Source organism: Polistes dominula, unplaced genomic scaffold, assembly GCF_049000335.1.
Source record: "Polistes dominula isolate Pdom_NZ unplaced genomic scaffold, Pdom_raw_medaka contig_373, whole genome shotgun sequence".
Lineage (NCBI taxonomy): Eukaryota > Metazoa > Arthropoda > Insecta > Hymenoptera > Vespidae > Polistes > Polistes dominula.
The window spans coordinates 2,376,098-2,396,619 of NW_028300899.1; the positions used below are offsets into that span (position 1 = coordinate 2,376,098).

At 34.7% G+C, this 20,522-nt stretch overlaps 1 protein-coding gene across 2 annotated transcripts; it reads left to right on the top strand.

Moving 5' to 3' along the window:
* The first annotated feature begins 793 nt into the window (after nucleotides 1–793).
* LOC107064270 (uncharacterized) lies at nucleotides 794–18,063 on the top strand. Of its 2 annotated transcripts, none has more exons than XM_089178260.1 (6): nucleotides 794–1,088; nucleotides 13,574–13,825; nucleotides 14,024–14,172; nucleotides 14,258–14,826; nucleotides 14,903–16,694; nucleotides 16,906–18,063. In XM_089178260.1, the coding sequence occupies exons 2-5, from the start codon at nucleotides 13,585–13,587 to the stop codon at nucleotides 16,665–16,667; spliced, it is 2,724 nt and encodes a 907-aa protein (XP_089034386.1). In that variant the 5' UTR covers nucleotides 794–1,088; nucleotides 13,574–13,584; the 3' UTR covers nucleotides 16,668–16,694; nucleotides 16,906–18,063. The 2 variants fall into 2 exon arrangements, with proteins under 2 accessions (XP_089034386.1, XP_015172206.2); XM_015316720.2 differs by having other exon boundaries at nucleotides 14,903–16,651.
* Nucleotides 18,064–20,522: the final 2,459 nt, after the last annotated feature.

Here is a 20,522-nt window from a genome sequence, read left to right on the forward strand (position 1 = left end):
ATAGTTTTTATTTTGTTTTATTTGATATTTATATTTAATACTGAATTAGTGTTTTATTTTAAAATATAAGATACAAATTGTAACGTAAATTTAGTATATGGTACTATTATCAAAATTTACATTAACATATATTGTACATTAAAAACCTATTAAATATAATATATGTATTACTATATTTAATGAATACTATATAACATTAGATGAAGAAAGCGTGCAATTTCACGGTCCAGATTCTAGAATACTTGATCTTCCAGTCAAGGACACGAAGAAGAAGAAAAAAAAGAAGAAAAAATTAAATGATAACACATGCCCAACTTTTCTCCTTATCGGTTACTTTGTTTTTCTTTGTTTATGTTTATTTTTTTTTTCTTTTCTGCAAACTACGTGTAAAATCATTTCTGCGCAATAATAAACTGGAAAGTAGAGATTTTCGAGAAAGTTTTGCAAAAATAAAAAGACATTTTCGAGAACAAGGGAAAAAAGAGAAAGAAATAGTGTGGTAGTGAGAGAAATATTAAAAAAAAAAAAAAACTTAAAAAAAGAAAAGATATATAAACAACTTGTAGTAAATATAAATATTACTTATAAAAGGAGGTGAGAAGGGAAGGGGTAGAAGGAGGAGGGTTGTTGGGACCGTCCCATGCATTTATCCTTCCCCCACCCCTTTTTTCACTGACTTACCTTAGACACTACTTGCTTGGACACACGTGCTTGATGTCGATTGCAGCGCCATCGTGGCCGGTTGTCAGAGTTTGCTTCGATTCGACAGTTTCGACGGAGTCGTGGCGCGCTTCGGATCGTTCTCTCTTCGTTATAATATATATTATATATTTTGAGTTTACGTTTAAAAAATTATTATAAAATAATTTATATTCTCCTTCTTGCTTATAGATCATTTATAGTTTTTTTTTTTCTTTTTCCCTTCCAACCCTGATGAAATTTATTTTTATTGTGTGATCAAAATTGTTCCATCGTATAAAGAAAAAAAGAGAGAGAGAAAAGGAAAGAGAACAAGATTGATTTAAATCGGAGCATGTTTTAAATCTCGTCGAGACCCTTCAAAGGATTCTTTCGATCCAAAGTCGAAGGTGAGTTGTTTTATTATAATATTTTCATTTATACTTTATGAATTACGCTTTATGATTTATCGATTTATCAATTAATTATACGAAACGCTTATATTGTTAAATGAAGAAGAGACAAATTTGATAAATATTTAATCATTTTTATTTAATTATAGCGTTAGTTTTAGTATTATATTTGTTAATTGGTTATTAATTTATTATGGATATTATTTTACTTTGGTATTTTTTTTTTAATTATTATAGAATAAAAACAATAAAAACAGGAAATAGACAGACTGCATCAATGACTGTGTTACACGTCATATATTTTGTTTTTCTTTTACTTATCTATCTACTCTATGTACCATTTATGATTATTGATGATGATTATTTTTCTAATTTACGTAAATAAGTTTAGGTTATATTTAGATTAGTTATCGGCGTTGTTATTATATGAAAAAAAAAAAAACAAAAGAAGAAGAGAAGAAGATCGGTTCATAATATATATATATATATATATATATATATATTTTTTTTTTTACGAGCGCATTCAAAGTATTCATTCGATACTACTTTCCTTTTGGTTTCTTCGCGATTTTACAACTTCCCTCAGTGGAGAGTTTAGTTTCGTGGCGAGCGTTAAGAAGGAGAAGAAGAAGAAGAGAAGAAAAAGAAGAGGAGAAGAAGAAGAAGAAGAAGAAGAAGAAGAAGTTTGAGATGCCGAGAGGATTTACGAGGAACGGCTCTAACCTTTGTTTCTTCATGGCAAAAGCCGTCCGTGGTTGCCACGCGCGAATCTTCTACCTTCTGCAAGCGAACTTCTCTTTGTTACAACTCATCTTCTCTTCTTCCTTTATTTATATTTTTATTACTTTTTCTTTTTTGCTGTTTTTTTTTTTTTAATTCTTTTTCTTTTTGTTTTCTTGTTAATAATATTTGCAACGTCATCCGGCTGTCATATTCGTCCATTGATGATTATTATAATATTGACTGTGTCATCTAATTCGCATAATTTTCGTCATAGTCGATTTCTTAGTAGTCATGGCTAAAAGATATCTATCTATATATATATATTTATATATATATAGAACTAGATAACGCGTTTCGTAAAAAAAAAGAATTGGTTTATCAGGTTTTAAAATTACGATTACGTTGCACACTTATTTTTAATTCATTGTATGCTTTGTGAAATTAAATAAGTTAGGTGTTGAAGACTATTTAAAAGATTGTATTAATATTTATCGTAGTTGAAAATTTCAAAGTGCAATTTATTTCACCTAGTAAATATGTGTTAATTGCATTTAATTATTGTTAATGGTATAGAATTGCCTGTCCGCAGACTGATGATGTTGAAACTATCATAAGTGATATATCATGAACAGTTTTTATTTCTGTGCCATTAATCCCTCGAAGTAATTAGTTTATAATTGTACGATAAGATTCGGTGAAGATATGAAAATTCAACAACGACACAAATGTTTCGTCACATTCGTTTAATCATACATTAATGAAAAATATTCGACCTCAAAAGTGTCTTGCATTTCTCCATTGACACGTATTTACAATGTAAAAGTTGTCCGTTCATGAAAGTTTTCTTCGGGCCATACTTTTGTTAGATATGATTTTTAACGATCCTATATTGGAAATTGTAATAAATTTGAGAAAAGAATTGTAAAATCTACTATAGTTTTTTTTGTTTTATTTTGTTTTCCTTTTCATAGATTTGATTATCGCATTTGTGAAAAATATTTAGAAAAACGTTTTAAATAAAAGAAATTAATAGTTACGATCGAATATATTTAACAATCTTTTGTAAAATACGAAAAAATTCCTGTGGGTATTTGTTTACTCGAAATATTACTTTTGTCTGAACTTCATTATTCTGAACAAATGGTTTGTTGAGTACTGTCGATTTGTTATACTTGTTAAATACTTTATAACCACGTGCAAGCTTTATTCATGTATTGTACAAACGTCTGCAATGATTTATGGTTTAATAACGTCCAACCGAGAAGAGAAATTTTGTCTCGAGGAGGAAAAGTTTTTCATCATTCGTACATTAGAAAATGAACTTGTATATTGTCTCTTATTCAAATATAATATATCTAGAAGAAATATAATTTTATTTTAGATGTAATAATATAAATTGTAATCCACATCGTAATTGTAGTCGACCTTTTCGAGAACTAACCAATGCTATCGATAACGCATTTGTTATTGTTTACATTAGATACAAACGTGTATATTAGATCTCACCTTCGTTCGAAAGTAGAGACGAAAACGAATCTAATCTGTTATCTTCGATAATATTACACAACGAATAATAATTAATTTATTAGATTCAATAAATATCATTTCTTTTTCCATATTTATTTTTTTTTTAATCAAGAAATTAATATTAGCCTGATTTGGCTTATATAATAAAAAAGGGGATCACACATAAGGAGCATGGGCGTTTATGACACCTGATACATGTATTGTTCCAATCATTTATCCCTGCTGTTTAGTTTCGTGACAGCTTGCAAGCGTGCGAATATTTCATTTCTAAGAATAACCCTAATCGAGACGCTACTTCGTTTTCGATCTGGTATGGTTTTTTTTCTTTTCTTAGGCACGTGTCCTCCTGCATCAAATTACCTTCATTTTCCTTATGGATCATTATGATTTTGTTACGATGCAGATGTTTATTTGTGTGTGTGTATATTTTGTATATAAATACGTATATATAACTATTCTTCGATTAAACCCCTACTTATGTATCAACACAAATCAATGACATTTACGAAAGAGATTATGAAAATCTCAAGGACGTTGATATGCGTATGCATTTTTACAAAAAAAAAAAAAAAAAAAAAACAAGAAGAAATCTACACTTTTTCACAATTTTCTATAAAAAGAGATAAATAGTAGCAGTGTTTTAATTCGACGAACATAATCGTGAAACGAGACTCTGATAATAATAAGAATGAAGAATGAGTGAGCGAGAGAGATAAAGAGAGAAAGAAGGAGTACAAACTCCGGACGAATCACGCGTCGGTTATACAAGATTCCTTATAAAGTCGAAGGGAGATAAAAACATATAGATAGAAAGAGAAAGATAGATAGAAAGAGAGAGAGAGACAGAGAAAGAGAGAGAGAGAGAGAGAGAGAGAGAGGATCCGTGAGACAACCTGCGCTCCTTGCTCGTTTTATCGATCGATGACGTCACCCTCTACGAAAGGAGGCCCTGTATATACCTTCTCTCACTCTATCTATCTCTCCCTTCTCTTCTCTACGTTTTTTTTTTTTAATACATACACACACAGATACACAGACAAATATACACATATACACATTTACGTAAACATACACATAGAAGCTCACACCCACGGTTAAGGATAGTGGTGAATAAAGCGGACGAAATGGACCGCAAGAAAAGAGAGAGCAAGAGAGATAGATAGAAAGAAAGAGAGAGAGAGAAAGAGAGAAGAAGAACACGGCAAAGGTAGACAATCGGCCAACGAACTCTCTGCCTCGCAGCTTTACGTCTTTCTCTTTCTTTCTTTATTTATTTATTTCTTTCTTTCTTTCTTTCTTTCTTTCTTTCTTTCTTTCCTTCCTCTCTTTTCTTCTCTCTGCAATTCCTTTCATATTACTTCGTCCTTGTTTCTCCTTTCCTCCCTTACTATAACTCCTTCTTTCTTCTCTCTCTCTCTCTCTCTTTCATTCTTTCTATTTTAATGCATTTATTTATATCTGTTTCTCTTAATTACTCTTTCTCTTTCGTTTTTATTCATTATTCTATATCTTTCACCCTTTCTTTCTATCTACTTTTTTTTTCTCCTTCATTATTCTCTTATCTTTAGTATTTTCATTCTCTCTTCGTTACTTTATCTCATTCTCTCTTGTTATTATTAGTTAATTAATCTATTTCTTTTTTCTTCCATTTATTAATTTATCTACTTCCATCTATTTATTACTGTATATCTCGTTTTTTTTTGTTTTTTTTTGGTTTATCTTTCTATTTTCTAGTTCATCCCATTATCTTCATCTTTGTTTCTACATTATTATAAAATTATATTTTTTTGTTCGTTTATATTAGTTTATATCTTTCGTTTCTTTGTTTTTTTTTCCCCCTCTCATCATTTTCGTCCACGTGTTCAGTTTATTGTATTTATAAAATTATAGTACTTCAGAAAGAAACGTGGTGCTGATGAAACGACGTCGAGTGCGAATAAAATTGAAGGGGAGTCTCGTTTTGAAAAATATTCTTTATGACGTTATCATCACGTCTTCGAATGATTTTTCGACTCATCATCAACGTTTATCTTCTTTATATTTTCTTTCCTTCCTTCCTTCTTTCTTTCTTTTCTTTTTTTACGATCTATCGAATGGACTTGCGTGTATATGCGTATTTAACCGGAAATTTATGAAAGTTTTATATAAAAATAAAATGTCCACGTGTAACGTTCACATATCACGTGTTTGCACTTATATGTTTTTATATATATGTGCTTATTTGTGTGTGTGTGTGTGTGTGTGTGTAGGCAAAGGACACGTTTCCGGTTGGTTCATTAAAAGCTTCTCTTACAGCTGGCTATTTTTTTCATTTTTTCGTTAGTTAGTCATTTACCGGGGCTGATGCATTTCGAAAGGTGTATTCGTCTCCGATTGGGTGGAAATTTCGTGGGAAAATTTTGCTCTTTCATTTGCTGTACTTCTATTACTACTCCTGCTCGTCCCTCATCGTCCTGTTCGTCGATTAATTTACTATAAACACTAGTCGATGATACTTTCTCTGAGAAATCGTTAACATTACAACTGTTGGCCTATTTTGAACAGATCTACGAAAGCAGTTTTTAGTTTATTCTTTATTTTTTTAATATTATAGTTTATAATCAGGTAACAGATTTCACTCATTTTTTCTTTTTTTGTAATATAACAACTGTAATTTTAGTAATTGTTATAGAAGAAGAAATCAGAAAGCATTTATTTTTTAAACGTTAACATGTGTTAAGAGTTTTAATTGAAAAATAAGTATCCCTTTTAACAAAATTTCTCTTGAAAATAAAAAAAAAAAAATTTCCAATTCGTAATGTAATAATAATGTTCTTTTAATGAATATTATTTTATTTAATTATGTAAGCACATATAGTAAACTCATAATAGAATTTTGTAAAATAAGAAATAAAAACGGATGTTCATTGATTAAAAATGATTGTTTCATCTAGGAAAAGAACTAGATTCGTTGATTAGAAAATTAACGTAAATCGTTACTTAAACGTAAACTACCGGCTAATTGCTTTCGTGCGAAACGATCGTTAATGTCTAAGTCTTTGGTTAAATCAGTCTATACTTATTACAAAAACATAATTCCTTCGCAAAATCTAGTTAGATGCGACATAGACGAGACTTATGGTCGAGATTCAGGTCAATTGTCTTGGATCGTTAATAAATCATCATGAAAACTTGAGAACGCAACGGTTACGCCGAACGAGAAATCTCTCATAGTTTAGTTAAACTTTTTATTAACTAGCTCACAATTAAGACTGCTCGTTAATTACTCAATGCAAAAATCTTTTTCCGTTGGTTTGGAAAGAATCTGCTGCTTTGATAAAAAATAAATCAAATACGTATTTGTCCGAACTATTTTGACATTTTTCTACAAAATTATTTATTATCGTCGAATAATTTAATTAAATGATGTTTATTTATTTATTTATTTATTTTTTTTAATAAAAATAATTAAAATTATATTTACATAAAAATGATTGCAAATTAAATTACACGATGTAATATTTACAAAAAATATTAGTATTGATAAAAAGGAAATGTATTGTTTGCGAAGGAAAACGATCAAATTTATGAGAGGTTTCTCTCTTTGACAGGGGTCAGGGTTGTGGTGCACCTGATAGAGGCTCTATGGTTTATATATATAGGTATGTGTGTATATGTATAGGTATGTATATGTGCTTACTTGCCTGCTCTACCGGCCATGGGAACCTGCCCTCGCCCTCACCCTGTAAAGCCCTTGGCTAAGGTTTCCGATGCGGTACAGAAGCAGATGTCGATTGTCCTTTTAGAGTATTTTTTTTCCTCTCTCTCTCTCTCTCTCTCTTTCTATCTCCTTTTATCTTTCTCTTTCTCTCTTTCTTTCTTTCTTTCTCCCACTCGAAAGTAGTCTTCTCTAGATTATATGCCTTTTGCTCGGTTTATACGATTCTCCCACGCTTTGGCATGGTCTTCCTTGCGAACGGTATTGTTCCTTTTTCTCTTCCTCGTACATCGAAAAACATAAGTATAATACGCGTGTATTCGAACGTGCATGAGTTCGCATGGTATTTTTAACTTCAATTAACTCTTACGAAATATATAATATTATCGTATAGAAGTATTTTTTTTTTTTTATTCGAGATTTAACCCGCTAGTAAACTTAAATACAAGATAATAGTAATTATTATTATTATATATATATATATATATATATATTTTTTTTTTAAATTTAATTTATCAATCGATTGTGAAAAATGAGTACATTAAAAATGCATTTTATTGAATAGTGTTTTCGTTGAAATCATTATGGTAATATTAGTAAGAAAATATTTCAAAGAAAGAGAAGAATAATGATTTCGATCAAGAAGGATCGGTGATGGTGATGGTGGTGGTGGTGGTGGTGGTGATGGTGCATCGAACTCTCGCGGTCTTTCAAGAGAGAAATGGATTTTTCATTGGGGCATATTGCAAATTCCATGAATGCTTTTCAAAGAAATCCGTGGCTCGCACTTTTCATCGTGAAAGAAGAAACACGCAGCAGTAGTAAGCAATCGAGATCATCGCGAGCCAACCGTTCCTCACAACGCGTTTGCCCGTCCGTGAATACTAATTAACTCTAATTAACGCGATTGAGAACAGAAGGGTAATAATCTTTAACGTTACCGATTCCTACCACGCGGAATTTCAAATACCCCATACGAGAGAGTAGTATATTCGATGCGACGCGTGAACGCTCGAGACTGTGACTGGTATTTATTTTCTTTTTATTTTATTTTGTTTATTTTTGGTTTTTAAATACGGCCTGCTTCTTGTACGACGTATTACCTGCTGCATTTATCTTCGATTAAATTTATCACAGCAGGAGGATAGGAAAATGGTGAATACAAAAAATATACCACCGCGATAAAATATAAGCAAGGCAATTGACGATTTGTACTATTTTAATTGCGTTCATGGAAATAATTTTAATGGATAATCTCACTTTCTTGTTTTTTTTTTTTTTTAACTATTCGTGTTTAAATAAACACAAGCGTTTAAATGGTAATCGTGTCTTGTGTTACAAGATTATAAAATAAAACAAATTTTAAGATTTGTAGTATTATAATTGCATAGTATTATATTGATTATTCAATTGCAGTGTTTATTGTATATAGGTAATTTTTGTCCCGATTTTGACACAATTTTTCTTCGTAGACACATGAATAATATTACTATTAATGAAATCTTTGAGAAACTTGAAATGAAGTTGAAACGATTACCCTCTTTTCTTTTTTTTTTTTTATCAAAAAATCATTCGTTTCGAAGACTGTTAGTAACTTGCGAGTAAATGCACGTACATCCAAGAAAATTTCAATGCAGGGACCGTTAAACTGCACTCCTTACATATGTATATATATTCACGCATGAACTTACATAGTCACTTGACTAAACATCGTTAACATTACGCACAATTCTCACTTATGTTAGCTGGTTTCCTCTTGTCTTGCTAGCACCGTTGTACCGATTGCATCTTATTAAAGTAAATGCTTTTAAGGTTGTGCACATACTCGATCAATACTAACACATACAAATTTATGTTTTTCTCTCTCTATTTTTTTTTTTTTTGTAAGTTAACTCTGTTTTTTCTTCTTTTTTCTTTCATTCTTTCTCTTTCTCTCTCTCTTTTTCTGTCTTTCTTTTTGTGGTCACCTTCGATCGATGTCTCGTAGAAAGTAAAATCACGAACGTCCAGTACTTGTCTGACATACATTCGACCAATTCGTATGTATGTATGTGTGTATATGTATATATACGTCCTCGAGAAACTTTTTGAAAGGATCTTTCGTCGAGTCCAAGAGAGTTTACCGATTTGGTCAAAAAATCGACCCACCCGTTCATCATTCTGTAAATATATCTTGAAGTATTTATTTGCGTTATACATCTTATTCTTTTTTTTTTTTTTTTTTTTCGTTCAATCTTTTCTCTCCTACATGAAATAATTTATTTTCTTATAAATGTTAATATAAGAAAAAAAATTCCTTGGATGAATAATACGAACAATAAATGTAAGATATCTTACACGAAAGTGTGACACATTCGTTAGATATCAATGAAAATTTAAATCGCAAATATGGATATACTCGTGCGATTAGAATAATCAAGGATGTGAAAGATGGAGTAAATAATAAGAATAATAATAATTGGAAGAAGAAGAAGAAGAAGAAGAAGAAGAAGAAGAAGAAGAAGAATTAGAAGAATAAGAAGAACAGAAAGAGAGGATAAAAGAAAAGAAACGTAGCGTGACTCGAAGTTGTAGTTGCGATTCAGTTAACTTTTTTTCTTCCAAGTTCACAAGAAAGACCGAGACCCGATCACCTACATTTTACGGTCAGCTTGTTCTCTCTCTCTCTTTTTCTTTTTCTTTCCTTCTTTCTTTCTTTCTCCCTTGCCTTGTTCTAATAAGAGAGTCGTGTTCGGCCGTGAACACAAGAACGTTTGCACGAGTTCCTTCAGCGTGTAGATATTTTCAAAGCGTGTCTGTTGCACGTGTTCTATTTTTTCTATTTTGTTTTTTTTATCTATGAGTGTATATATATATATATATATATATATATATATATATATATATATGTTAGTTTTAAGTATAATAAGTAATACACGTATAATATAGAAGAACGATTAGTATCGCCGAATAAAATAAGAAGGCTAACTGTAATGCATCTAACGCATATCACCTATGATCTCGTACCGTTATCTCGAACCAGAAGTGCGTGTGTGTATGTATGTGTGTGTTATAGGTTGTGTTACTTTTCTCTAAGTTTTGTATCCTTTTTCGGCATTTTCTGCATCATTATACTTTGACTTTTTTTCTTTTTCTTTTAGATTATAGTAGAAGTAAATGTATATACATTTCTAACGTATTACGTGGGTTGGTTAGTTTCGATGTTGACGTTTGGTATCGCTGAAATCAATGCGGAAGCATGATTCTTCGTGAGAGCAAGATTATTATACCTATTAGGGATGGTCCATTCTCTCTTTCTCTCTCTTTTTCTCTCTTTCTCTAGGAAAATGAGTTTTGAATTTATGAGCTCGTATAACTGTCTATCTAAATCTTTGCATTTAGAATAGGAATATGGTTATTTATCGTTGTCAATAGAATTTATGAGAAGATTGTTTATTGAAGAATAGTTTAAGATATTTTTCGGGAGAAAAGTTAAAAAAGAGAAGAGTTGTTTTTCTTATCAAATTATTGCAAAATATTGAATCCTAATGACTTAGGTGATAGGTCCGATTATAGCATAAAATAAAAAATTCATCGATTGGCTTGAGAACTGGTAACGATCATGATCACCTAGTAGAGCAAGATATTAAAAAAAACAAAAAAGAAAAAAGCGTGGAAAAGACGGAAACACGACAACGAGCGGAAGTTGGCACTTCCGTCGACGAGAGACGACGAACATCCTGCGCTACATTTATTTCTGGAGGGAGAAGAAGAAGAAGAAGAAGAAGAAGAAGTGCAGTCGTTTTGAAAAAAAAAAAAAGGAAATAAGAAGAGGAAATGTGAAGGCGATGAAACGGAGAAGGGAAAAATCACAGAGGAGAATGACAGAGAGGAAGAGGGTGGAGATAAAGGGGTGGGGCGGGGTGAGGGTGGAGGAAATAGGGGAGAGATAGCATATGAATGGAAAGTTAAAAACACCTAAAATTTCTCCTTCCCTCCTCTTATTCTCTCGGTGCGTGTACACGTCATGCTTTTGGCTTCGTTCCAACTGGTTGCACTTTCTCAAAGAGACAACGTGGGTGCATCCACCTTCTTCTTGTAAATTGATACCACTCGATCGCTAGCGTAGTCGTGAACGTGGTTATCGTGAAACCTTCGGTTATATACTTTGGCCACGACTAACTATAGGACAGGATATCCTGTGTGATTTGAGTGTATACATATACAATATATATATTTTGATTCTTTTTTTTTTTTTTATTTTGTTTTAATGAGATTTAATTAATAGAATCCTTTTTCGTTGATAACATTGATTTAGATGTAGGATGAACATATTTTGTTGTTGTGTGTTCGTTATTATATTTTATTCCGTGATTTGGTTGAGATATTTATGACTAGAGTTTCTTGTTTTATGTACGTGATAGAAGTAGTAACATGTTATATTAAATTTTCATTAATCTATTGTTTCTTATTTATATATTGTCAGAATTTTTATATTGTCAGAATCAGAAGATTGAATCGCATCGTAAATAAGAATCGAGTCAACGAACTCGATCATTGACGACTACGCATTAGCATAATCTCGTTTTTTTATTAGTTAAGTATATACACATATATGATAGGATCAAGTTTTCCATGATTTTACACTTCATTTATAATATTACGCTACTCCCTTTTCTTTCGTGTTCTCTTTTGTTTTTCGTTTGTTTTTTTTTTTTTATAATTAAAGGACAGTGCCATAAATGGGTAGCAGGTAGGTTGCGATATGGAAATGGATGCAAGTGAAGGGTCTAAACGATTAAGTTTTTTAGTTGTGAATTAAACGCTTTGCTCAAAAGATCTAAAACGATATGTGGTATCGATAAAAGTTACTTGGGTTCTTGAATATTCGCGATATGCACTTATACGGGCTGCAAGGTATATATATATATATATATCCTACGTGGGCACGAGAAGTAGTACTTTTTCCTTAGCTTCCACACCCTGTTCGTTCTCTTTCTCTCTCCTTTTCCTTTCTTGGATCGAGAGTCTGTTGCTACCGATATATACCGGGTGTCGTCAAGGGGTGTGTCAAGTTATTAACTCAAATAATAATACATAAATATTATACTTAAATTGAATTTCTTAAGATATGTTTTATTCTGAAAATATATTTTAATCCTAGAGAAAGAAAAAAAAAACAAAGAAACATTTCTTAAATAAAGTCATCGCACACAAATTTCGACAGTAATAAATAATTTGGTTATATTTGAAATACCAGGATTTGGATTGGTAGACGTACGATTTTTGTAAATTTAAAACCCATGATCAGGTTTATATAATTTTATTCTATCTTATCTAAAAATATATAGTAAAAAATGTTTACTTTCATATAAGAAGTAAACATATGTTCATATATAGGTTAATTCTGAAAAGTTCGTAGGGTATTTCCGAAAAGTTCGTTGGGTATTACTGAAAAGTTCGTAGGTCCCTTATAACGAGACATGATCAAGTGCACGCGTATTTTGCGAAAATTCAAAGTCGATTTTCTCGAAGACAAAGCCTCAAACGAAAAAATTTTATTCTATATTTTCGATTTATTTTTTCATGTAGAATCACCCTTTTTTCGCTTGTATCACCAGTTACAGAGAGATCACCCTGTATAATATTACATGTATAATAAAAACTGTGTAATACAAAAGATAGACTTCAAGGAGAAATCGAGGATAGAATATATTTCAAGTAAGTGGTAGGAAGGATCAAGAGAGAATGCAAGTAGGGTTCTCTCAGTAAAGCGAACGCTGTGTTACATCACAGAGGAAAGGTGAGCTCGGAAGGACGTCTAATTCTGACTTGCTTACCGGCAGCCAACCAGTTTGTCTGGACTCACTCAGTGAGATCACTTGATGATTCTTTTTAACATTACCATGAAATAAGAGGAGAAGAGAAGGTAGGAGAAAAGTTTCACGAGACAGGATAAAAAAAAGATGATCTTTTTTGATTGTTTATAATATAGACATGATAGTTATGATCAAATGTTGGATCAATTTGTATAGATAGCAACAATAAGTTAGTCTAGTAATAAAGGTGATCATCATCATCTCGCCTTATTCGATTTCTTCTTGGCGACTTGGAAATAGGACGCAACTCATGAAACCGGTAAGCGTGTTATAGTGATAAAATTGCTATGGAGAGTACCAAGAGAAATGTCTTCTTTTTGCCCTTCCAATCGAGAAGGCGGAGCTCGTAGGAAGCTGCTGCTGTTGCTGCTGCTGCTGCTGCTGCTGCTGTTGCTGCTGTTTTGCTAAACGTCAATGGAATGTTGAGAAAGTGATCGTCTACTGATTACTTGGCCACTTGAGATCAAATTGAACCGATGAACCAATACACCTGTGCTTGTTTCTTCATTTAGAATGATTTCTTTCATTGGATTTGCCCTGTTTTATTGCATACCTGGAATACCAACAGTCTGATGATATTCTGATCCTCTGATTATAGTTTGGTTTTATTTTACTCTTTGTTGAAGATTAATTTGAATTTTGTTTACAATTTGGTTTTGTTTGAATTATGATTTCAGAACACGTCATAATGCGTTTGTTCAAAAGACAAACAACGGACACCTGTCCTCAACTGGTATCAGCAACACCGATATCGCAAGACGAAACTTCGGAGACAGTGACAGTGAACGATGTTACTATAGAGCACAATGAAAATTCTTTATTGAATGATAAAAATGGTTCGTCGAAAAGGCTAGATAAAGATGCTGGAGACCTTGCTGGAGAGTCGGAGAAAACTGTAACTGGCCAATCGTTTATGATAACTCGTAAAGGTATCAACAATTCTTTATCGTCAATAATTCATTTAACATTTAAATATAATTGGATGATAATGATCAATAATATTAAATACATTATTTTCCAATTAGAATTTAATAATTCCAATAAGATGTTAAGAGAGGGGGAGGAAAAAAAAGAGTGAAAGTTTAATAGTATTATACAATGAGGTAACAATCGTGATTAATTTGTAGGTATCTCAACATGGGGTCGGAAAGTAGGCCGAAGGTTGGATCAATTGAAGAGATCGGAAAGTTCGGAGTTACTTTCGGTCTCGGGTAGAAGACGTCGTTGGAGTCCAAATCGAAAGAGATACGAAGAAGGCTTGGAGGAAAAGGAAAATGTAATTAACTTAAGAACATTTTTGGTTCACATATTTCCATTTGAGACTCTCATTAACGTGAATAACCTTCTTTCTTTAATCCTAGGGTACGAACGAACATTCCTTTTCGGAATTCCCTAAGCCAAAGAGAGTTTCCAGAGTGGAATCGTTGAAAAATTTATTCCGTTCAACTGAGAGAAGTAATTTCTTAAGTTCGAATTCAACGTCGAGAAACGTGACAATCCAAGAGGAAAGTCATCATTCTATGGAGAAAGCTTTGAGCGATGGTGCTATTAAAAACATATCGGCGTTTCAATTAAAATCCGTGAATAATAACAATAATAGTAATAATAATAATAATAATAATAATAGCGATGAACGATTAAGGGAGACTTTCTTGTACGAAAAGCAACGACAATTAAGTCGTAGTATTCAAGATCTTCAGGAACAGGAACGTGTCATCGACTTTATTCTTATGAATCAGCAGGTGTTAAAGACTCAAGAGGGTACAGCATTGGTAAAAGAAACTTTGAATAAATTAGATAAGGCTGGTGGTAATATGAAGGATATATCGGAATGTTCTTCATCGTCGTCTAGGATTAACGTGAAAACGAATACTATATCTAGTCGAACGGAGAATAGGAATCATTTTATTAACATTCATGAACGCGATAGGTAAGATTATTATTTTAGATTGATTTTGTTTTGTTTATTTGTAATTATTTCTACAATGATTTGTTTTTAATATCAGTTTTAGGAACGATCAAACAAGATCTTGTCTCTTAACCGGTTTAGAGGATCTAATGAGCAATCTTCGTCTAGGATGCGATGAAAGCGGCTACGATTCCGATAGCACACGAACAGGTGCTGATTCTCCTGACAGTGAACAATGTATTCAAAGAATGACTAAGTCTCGTAGCTTTTCTATAACTTCCGATGATTATCAAGGTATCGATCTGTCTTTGCCGCCGATTATCGACCAAGCTGAACAACTTTCGAAAACTAGCGAGGATTCCGAGAATGTTAATGATAACACTGTAGTGGAGGCACGTCATTTTTTGAGTAATTCAATTAAAACTGAATCGACCTTAGTTATGTCGGAACATGACGATGATACCGACAGTTGCGACGAAAGTACTTTCGAGGATTACGAACAATGCCCTAAATCGGAATTTTTTGATAATTCCATTAGAAATGTTTCTAAGATTGAATCAAGTCAATATTCAAAAATATGCCCAACTACAACTACGAAGAAAGTTGGTACTGTTAATCAGACGAATAAAACTGTTTCGAGTTCATTGATACAAACGAAATCAATGACTTCTTTAAGAAATCGAAAGTATGGAAGCGCTAGCGTGTTGACTCTTGTCGATAATGCTTCGTCTCCTTGTAAAGATAGTCCACCAGCTCAGAAGATTAATTCAACGACAATGTTAATGAATAGTCCTGTTCAACATTATACTCCTAAAAGATCTCGTTCTGCTTTGGAATCTGAAGTATCACCAAATGAGACTGTCAATAGGCTCAACAAAGTTAAGAGAACTATTTTTGCTGATAATCCTCGAACAACGATGATAACTTCAACGCCAGCGAAATCGACTTTAGTACGTCGAGAATTAAAGACTATGAAACTCAGCGTTGAAAGATCAGGCAATCTTGGTATCTCTGTAGAGAGACGAGAAGCAGTTAGACCGTTTTATGTAATATCCAAATTAGATTCCAACGGTGAAGCAGCCAAATCTAAACTATTTCGAATCGGTGATGAGATCGTCCGAGTCTGTGGTCGCAGATTACGTGGAATGACAATCATCGAAGCTAGAAATGCCTTACGTAGTTGCGTAGGTAACGTTGAACTTCAAATTGCCAGAGAACCAACGTTTACGTTTGGCGAAGAGATCGGTGATACTTGGGCTGATTTAGATAGAGTTCCTCGTCCTCGAAATGATTCTGAAGCGTGGACTTTGCAAGAGAGTAAATCAGATCCTGGAGTAGTAGTATCATCCACCGTGTCTAAAACTGAATCTTCTCATAATAGTGATAATCGGTTGAAGGTCGAAGAAACTCCGACTAAACGGCCTAAAAGTGAATTGTCCATTAACGAAACCAGAGATGATACTGAACGAAAAATGACTGGTATGAGAAAGTTTCAAGTTATCAAAAAACGAACCTCACATCCAGCTTGTTATCCTAAAAGAGTATCAAGCCTTTCGAAAGATTTGCTTACTGTGACCTTGGAGAAAGGAGCAACAAAGAAACTTGGTTTCTCGATCGTCGGAGGATCCGATAGCAAGAAGGGTTACATGGGTATTTTTGTAAAGGATATTATGGAAGGTGGTCAAGCGGCCGAGGAAGGTACACTTAGGGTCGGTGATGAGATCTTAGCGATTAATGGCATACCAATGGACGGTGCAACCCATACCAAGGCCCTTCAGACATTCAAGAATGCCAAACCAGGCAAAATGATTCTCTGCGTTGGACGAAGGGATCCAACGAATAAACGGTTGTTTTACAATTGATAAGACAAGATATTTTTTAAATTTTGGGTTAGTTCTGCTTTGCTTTTTTGCTTCATTAACATTTTTCTTTTTACATTAGCGATAACGTTAAGCTTCAAAGTCTAATACTTTTATTTATTCTTTCCTGCAACTTTTTTTTAATGCCTACGTAAAGCTCTATTTCTTAATTTTATTTTGTAATAATATTTTATTATTTTTTATATGACGTGTGTTTTAATTAAAGTATTTTTATTTTTAGGTACATTACACAATCCAAGTCTTGCGATTGTTTAAGCAAATTAACGGAAGATGGATACGAATGATAATATGCTATAAAAAGATAATATTCTTATCTACACATGTATAAAAAATTTATATTTTCTTTAGGTAATATTAACAAAAGACGGATAGGTTCCCATTAATTATTTAAAATCGAGGTGTCTATGTTTTCTATTACACTCGACTAACATGTTGCATCGGTCTAATTTTGGTTACGAATTTTGCGTCGGGAGATATTTAAAAAAAAAATAATTTCGTTTTTTCATGTATATATGTATTAAAAACACTCATAGGATGTTTTTTCTCGTTTCTTGTCATTTGTCAAATACAAGGTTTATCATTGCTTGTTATTTGTTGCGCAAATGGTGTGACAATTAATATTAACAATTGTCAATTGTTTTCGTTACAGTTTTTGGTATTAGTTTATTTTATTTAAAGCCGTATATGTTATTTAATCCAACTTAAAGCAACGTGCAAATTTGTCTTATTTGATTTATTTCGTGATATCGTTTCGCTGTGTTCGCTGTCAGTTAATTACTTGGATGAATTTCGTTTAACTTTCATTTTTGCGTATATAATTAAGCGATGATTTATCAAGAATATTGAAAGAAAAAATATCCCGAGTTGTATGAATTTGTTTAGCTTAAATGGTATAGTTGTCGTTAGTGCTGTCTTTGTTTCAAATTTACACACTCAGCATTATTATATTATACACGTAAAGTAAGTGATAAAAAAGTTTATATATATTTATATATTATATCTATTTGTATGTATATCATTAACAAGAAAACAAGTTTTATTAATTAATTATGCGGCTTCGAATCATGTTAAAGGTTCTAAAGATACATGAAAGTTTGTTTGTGCGTTCGACGAAATACGAAAATTAAAAATAACATCATTACACATCTAACGTAGTCATTTCCTGTTAGAAATAACACGCTAACACTTTGGATTATGACGTATTAACATAACGCACAATATTTCATACTCGTAATAGTTTAACGTATGTTTCGCAATAGAAACATGGTTTTCGTTTAAACTAAAAAACACAGCCGCATTTTAATAATATCGACGATGGCATGCACCGATGACACTTACTTTGTACTTATTTACCATCTAATTATGGTCGTTCTAATATATTATTATTATTATAAAGATTTTTATGCTACCGAGACTGACATTTCAAATGTCTACCTGATATAATGCTGTGATATGTCGAATGTAGTCGGATTAGTTGATATCGTACAAATTGTATTTAATAATAAAAAATGATTTTGTTGAGAGAAACATATATAAATGTACTATTGCACATTTACTTATCTACAATCACAGGACGCTAGTTGATTGATTTAAGATTAGTTTAATATTGTTATTTATTATCCCGCTTGCGGAATATAACTTATAGCTGGTGGACCACTTGGAACAAACGACGGTTGCTGTTGTTGTACTGCTGGTATCGATGGCTGATAATTGTACATTGGTGGTGCTGGTGATTGTTGCTGGTAACTAGGATAACTGGGAACGTTTGTCGCGAGGTAGGTTTGCGCTGGTGGGCTTACAAAAGTCGATTGTGCAGGACTAGGATATGTTTGATAGGCAGGACTAGGTAAAAATGCTGGAGCTTGAGCTGGTGCTGGAGCTGGTGCTGGTGCTGCAGCAACAGATTGATAAACACTTGGATAACCTGGCTGAGCAACTGCAGTACCAGGAGCTGGATAATAAGTTTGAATAGGAGGTCCTTGAACTGCAGGACTTTGAACATAATTTACAGCTGGACTTTGAGCATAATTTACAGCTGGATTTTGAACATAATTTACTGCTGGTACAGTAGGAGGGCTTGTTTGGAATGGTGGAGCAGGATTGAAGGCTGCTTGTAAGCCAGTATTAGGAGGTGTTTCAATAGGATAAGTAGCTGTAAGAAAATTTGGTGCTGGTTGTGCTGCTGGAGCAGGAGCAGGAGCAGGAGCAGGAGCAGGTGCAGGATAGTACGCTGGACTAGGTGCTTGGGAATACGCGGGGTAACTTGGACCTTGCACTCCAATTCCTTGACTTGGAGTACCTGGAGTACTAAAAGATGTTTGCCCAGACACAGGTCCAGTTATTTTTGTGACTGGCGAATACGCTCCGGTTGACGTATAAGTAGATGGACCTTGAGTATTATAGTATGCTGCATTAGCTGTAGCTGTATTCGCAGTAGCTGGACTCGATGGAGTGCCATAATTGATAGTGAATGAGAATGACGAGGTAGCAGGGCCGCTGAGCTTCGCTACTCCAGAATTTGGAAAAGATGAAGGAAAGCCAGAAGAGCCGCTTCCTGTGGAACCACTGAGAGTAGGTTGCCTGTTATTTCCTTGATTATAAGGAGGTAAATATGGTGGTGCAGGTGTCGAGCTAGGTCTGCTGGATGTATAAATTTGTTGGTTATTAGCTGGTCGTTGTGAAATACTTGGTGGTAGGTACCTTGGTCCTGAAATAGGACGCCTAGCTGGTGGCGCTGGAGAGAAAGGACGTTGGGTTGTAGTATAGGTTGGTGGAGGAGATGGTGAAGGGGGTAAATATGCTGGATATGTCGGTGGTGGAGGAGGAGGCGGAGGCGGTGGAGGTGGTGGTGGAGGCGGAGGCGGAGGCGGAGGCGGAGGCGGAGGCGGAGGTGGAGGCGGAGGTGGAGGCGGCGGTGGAGGCGGCGGTGGAGGCGGAGATGGAGGCGGAGGTGAAAATGGCGGTGGTGCAGGTGGTAAATACACTGGATATGTTGGTTGCGGAGGCGGTGGTGGAGGCGGAGGTGGAGGAGGCGGAGGCGGTGGTGGAGGAGGCGGTGGTGGAGGAGGCGGTGGTGGAGGCGGAGGCGGTGGAGGAGGAGGCGGTGGTGGAGGCGGAGGCGGTGGAGGAGGTGGAGGAGGAGGAGGTGGTGGAGGAGGCGATGGTGAAGGGGGTAAATACACTGGATATGTTGGTTGCGGAGGCGGTGGCGGAGGCGGAGGCGGAGGCGGAGGCGGAGGCGGAGGAGGCGGAGGCGGTGGTGGAGGAGGCGGAGGCGGTGGTGGAGGAGGCGGTGGTGGAGGCGGAGGCGGTGGAGGAGGTGGAGGAGGAGGCGGAGGCGGTGGAGGAGGCGGAGGCGGTGGAGGAGGCGATGGTGAAGGGGGTAAATACACTGGATATGTTGGTTGCGGAGGCGGAGGTGGAGGCGGAGGAGGTGGTGGAGGCGGTGGTGGAGGCGGAGGTGGAGGCGGAGGTGGAGGCGGAGGTGGAGGCGGTGGTGGAGGCGGAGGCGGAGGCGGTGGCGGAGGCGGTGGCGGTGGCGGAGGCGGTGGCGGAGGCGGAGGTGGTGGTGGCGGCGGAGGTGGTGGTGGTGGTCGTGGTGGAGGTCCAGCAGGAGGATAAGGTATTGGTGTTGTTGATGGTGGCCTCGAAGGTGGTCCTGATGGTGGATAAGGTGTTGGTGTTGTAGGTGTAAAAGATGGTCGTGAAGGAGGTAAGAAAGTTGGTATTGGTCTAGGAGATGGTTGAAAGGGTGGTTGAGATGGTGGTGGTGCAAGAGGAGCAGGTGGAAGTCTAGGTGGAGGTCGTGATGGTGGATAAGATGGTTGAGGTTGGGGT

Excerpts from the sequence above, each read along its gene's own strand:
- LOC107064270 (XM_015316720.2), top strand. The coding sequence starts at position 13,585 with ATGCGTTTGTTCAAAAGACAAACAACGGACACCTGTCCTCAACTGGTA. Across the intron at positions 14,173-14,257 it reads GCTTGGAGGAAAAGGAAAAT|GGTACGAACGAACATTCCTT; the intron begins GTAATTAACTTA and ends CTTTAATCCTAG. Across the intron at positions 14,827-14,902 it reads AACATTCATGAACGCGATAG|TTTTAGGAACGATCAAACAA; the intron begins GTAAGATTATTA and ends TTTTAATATCAG.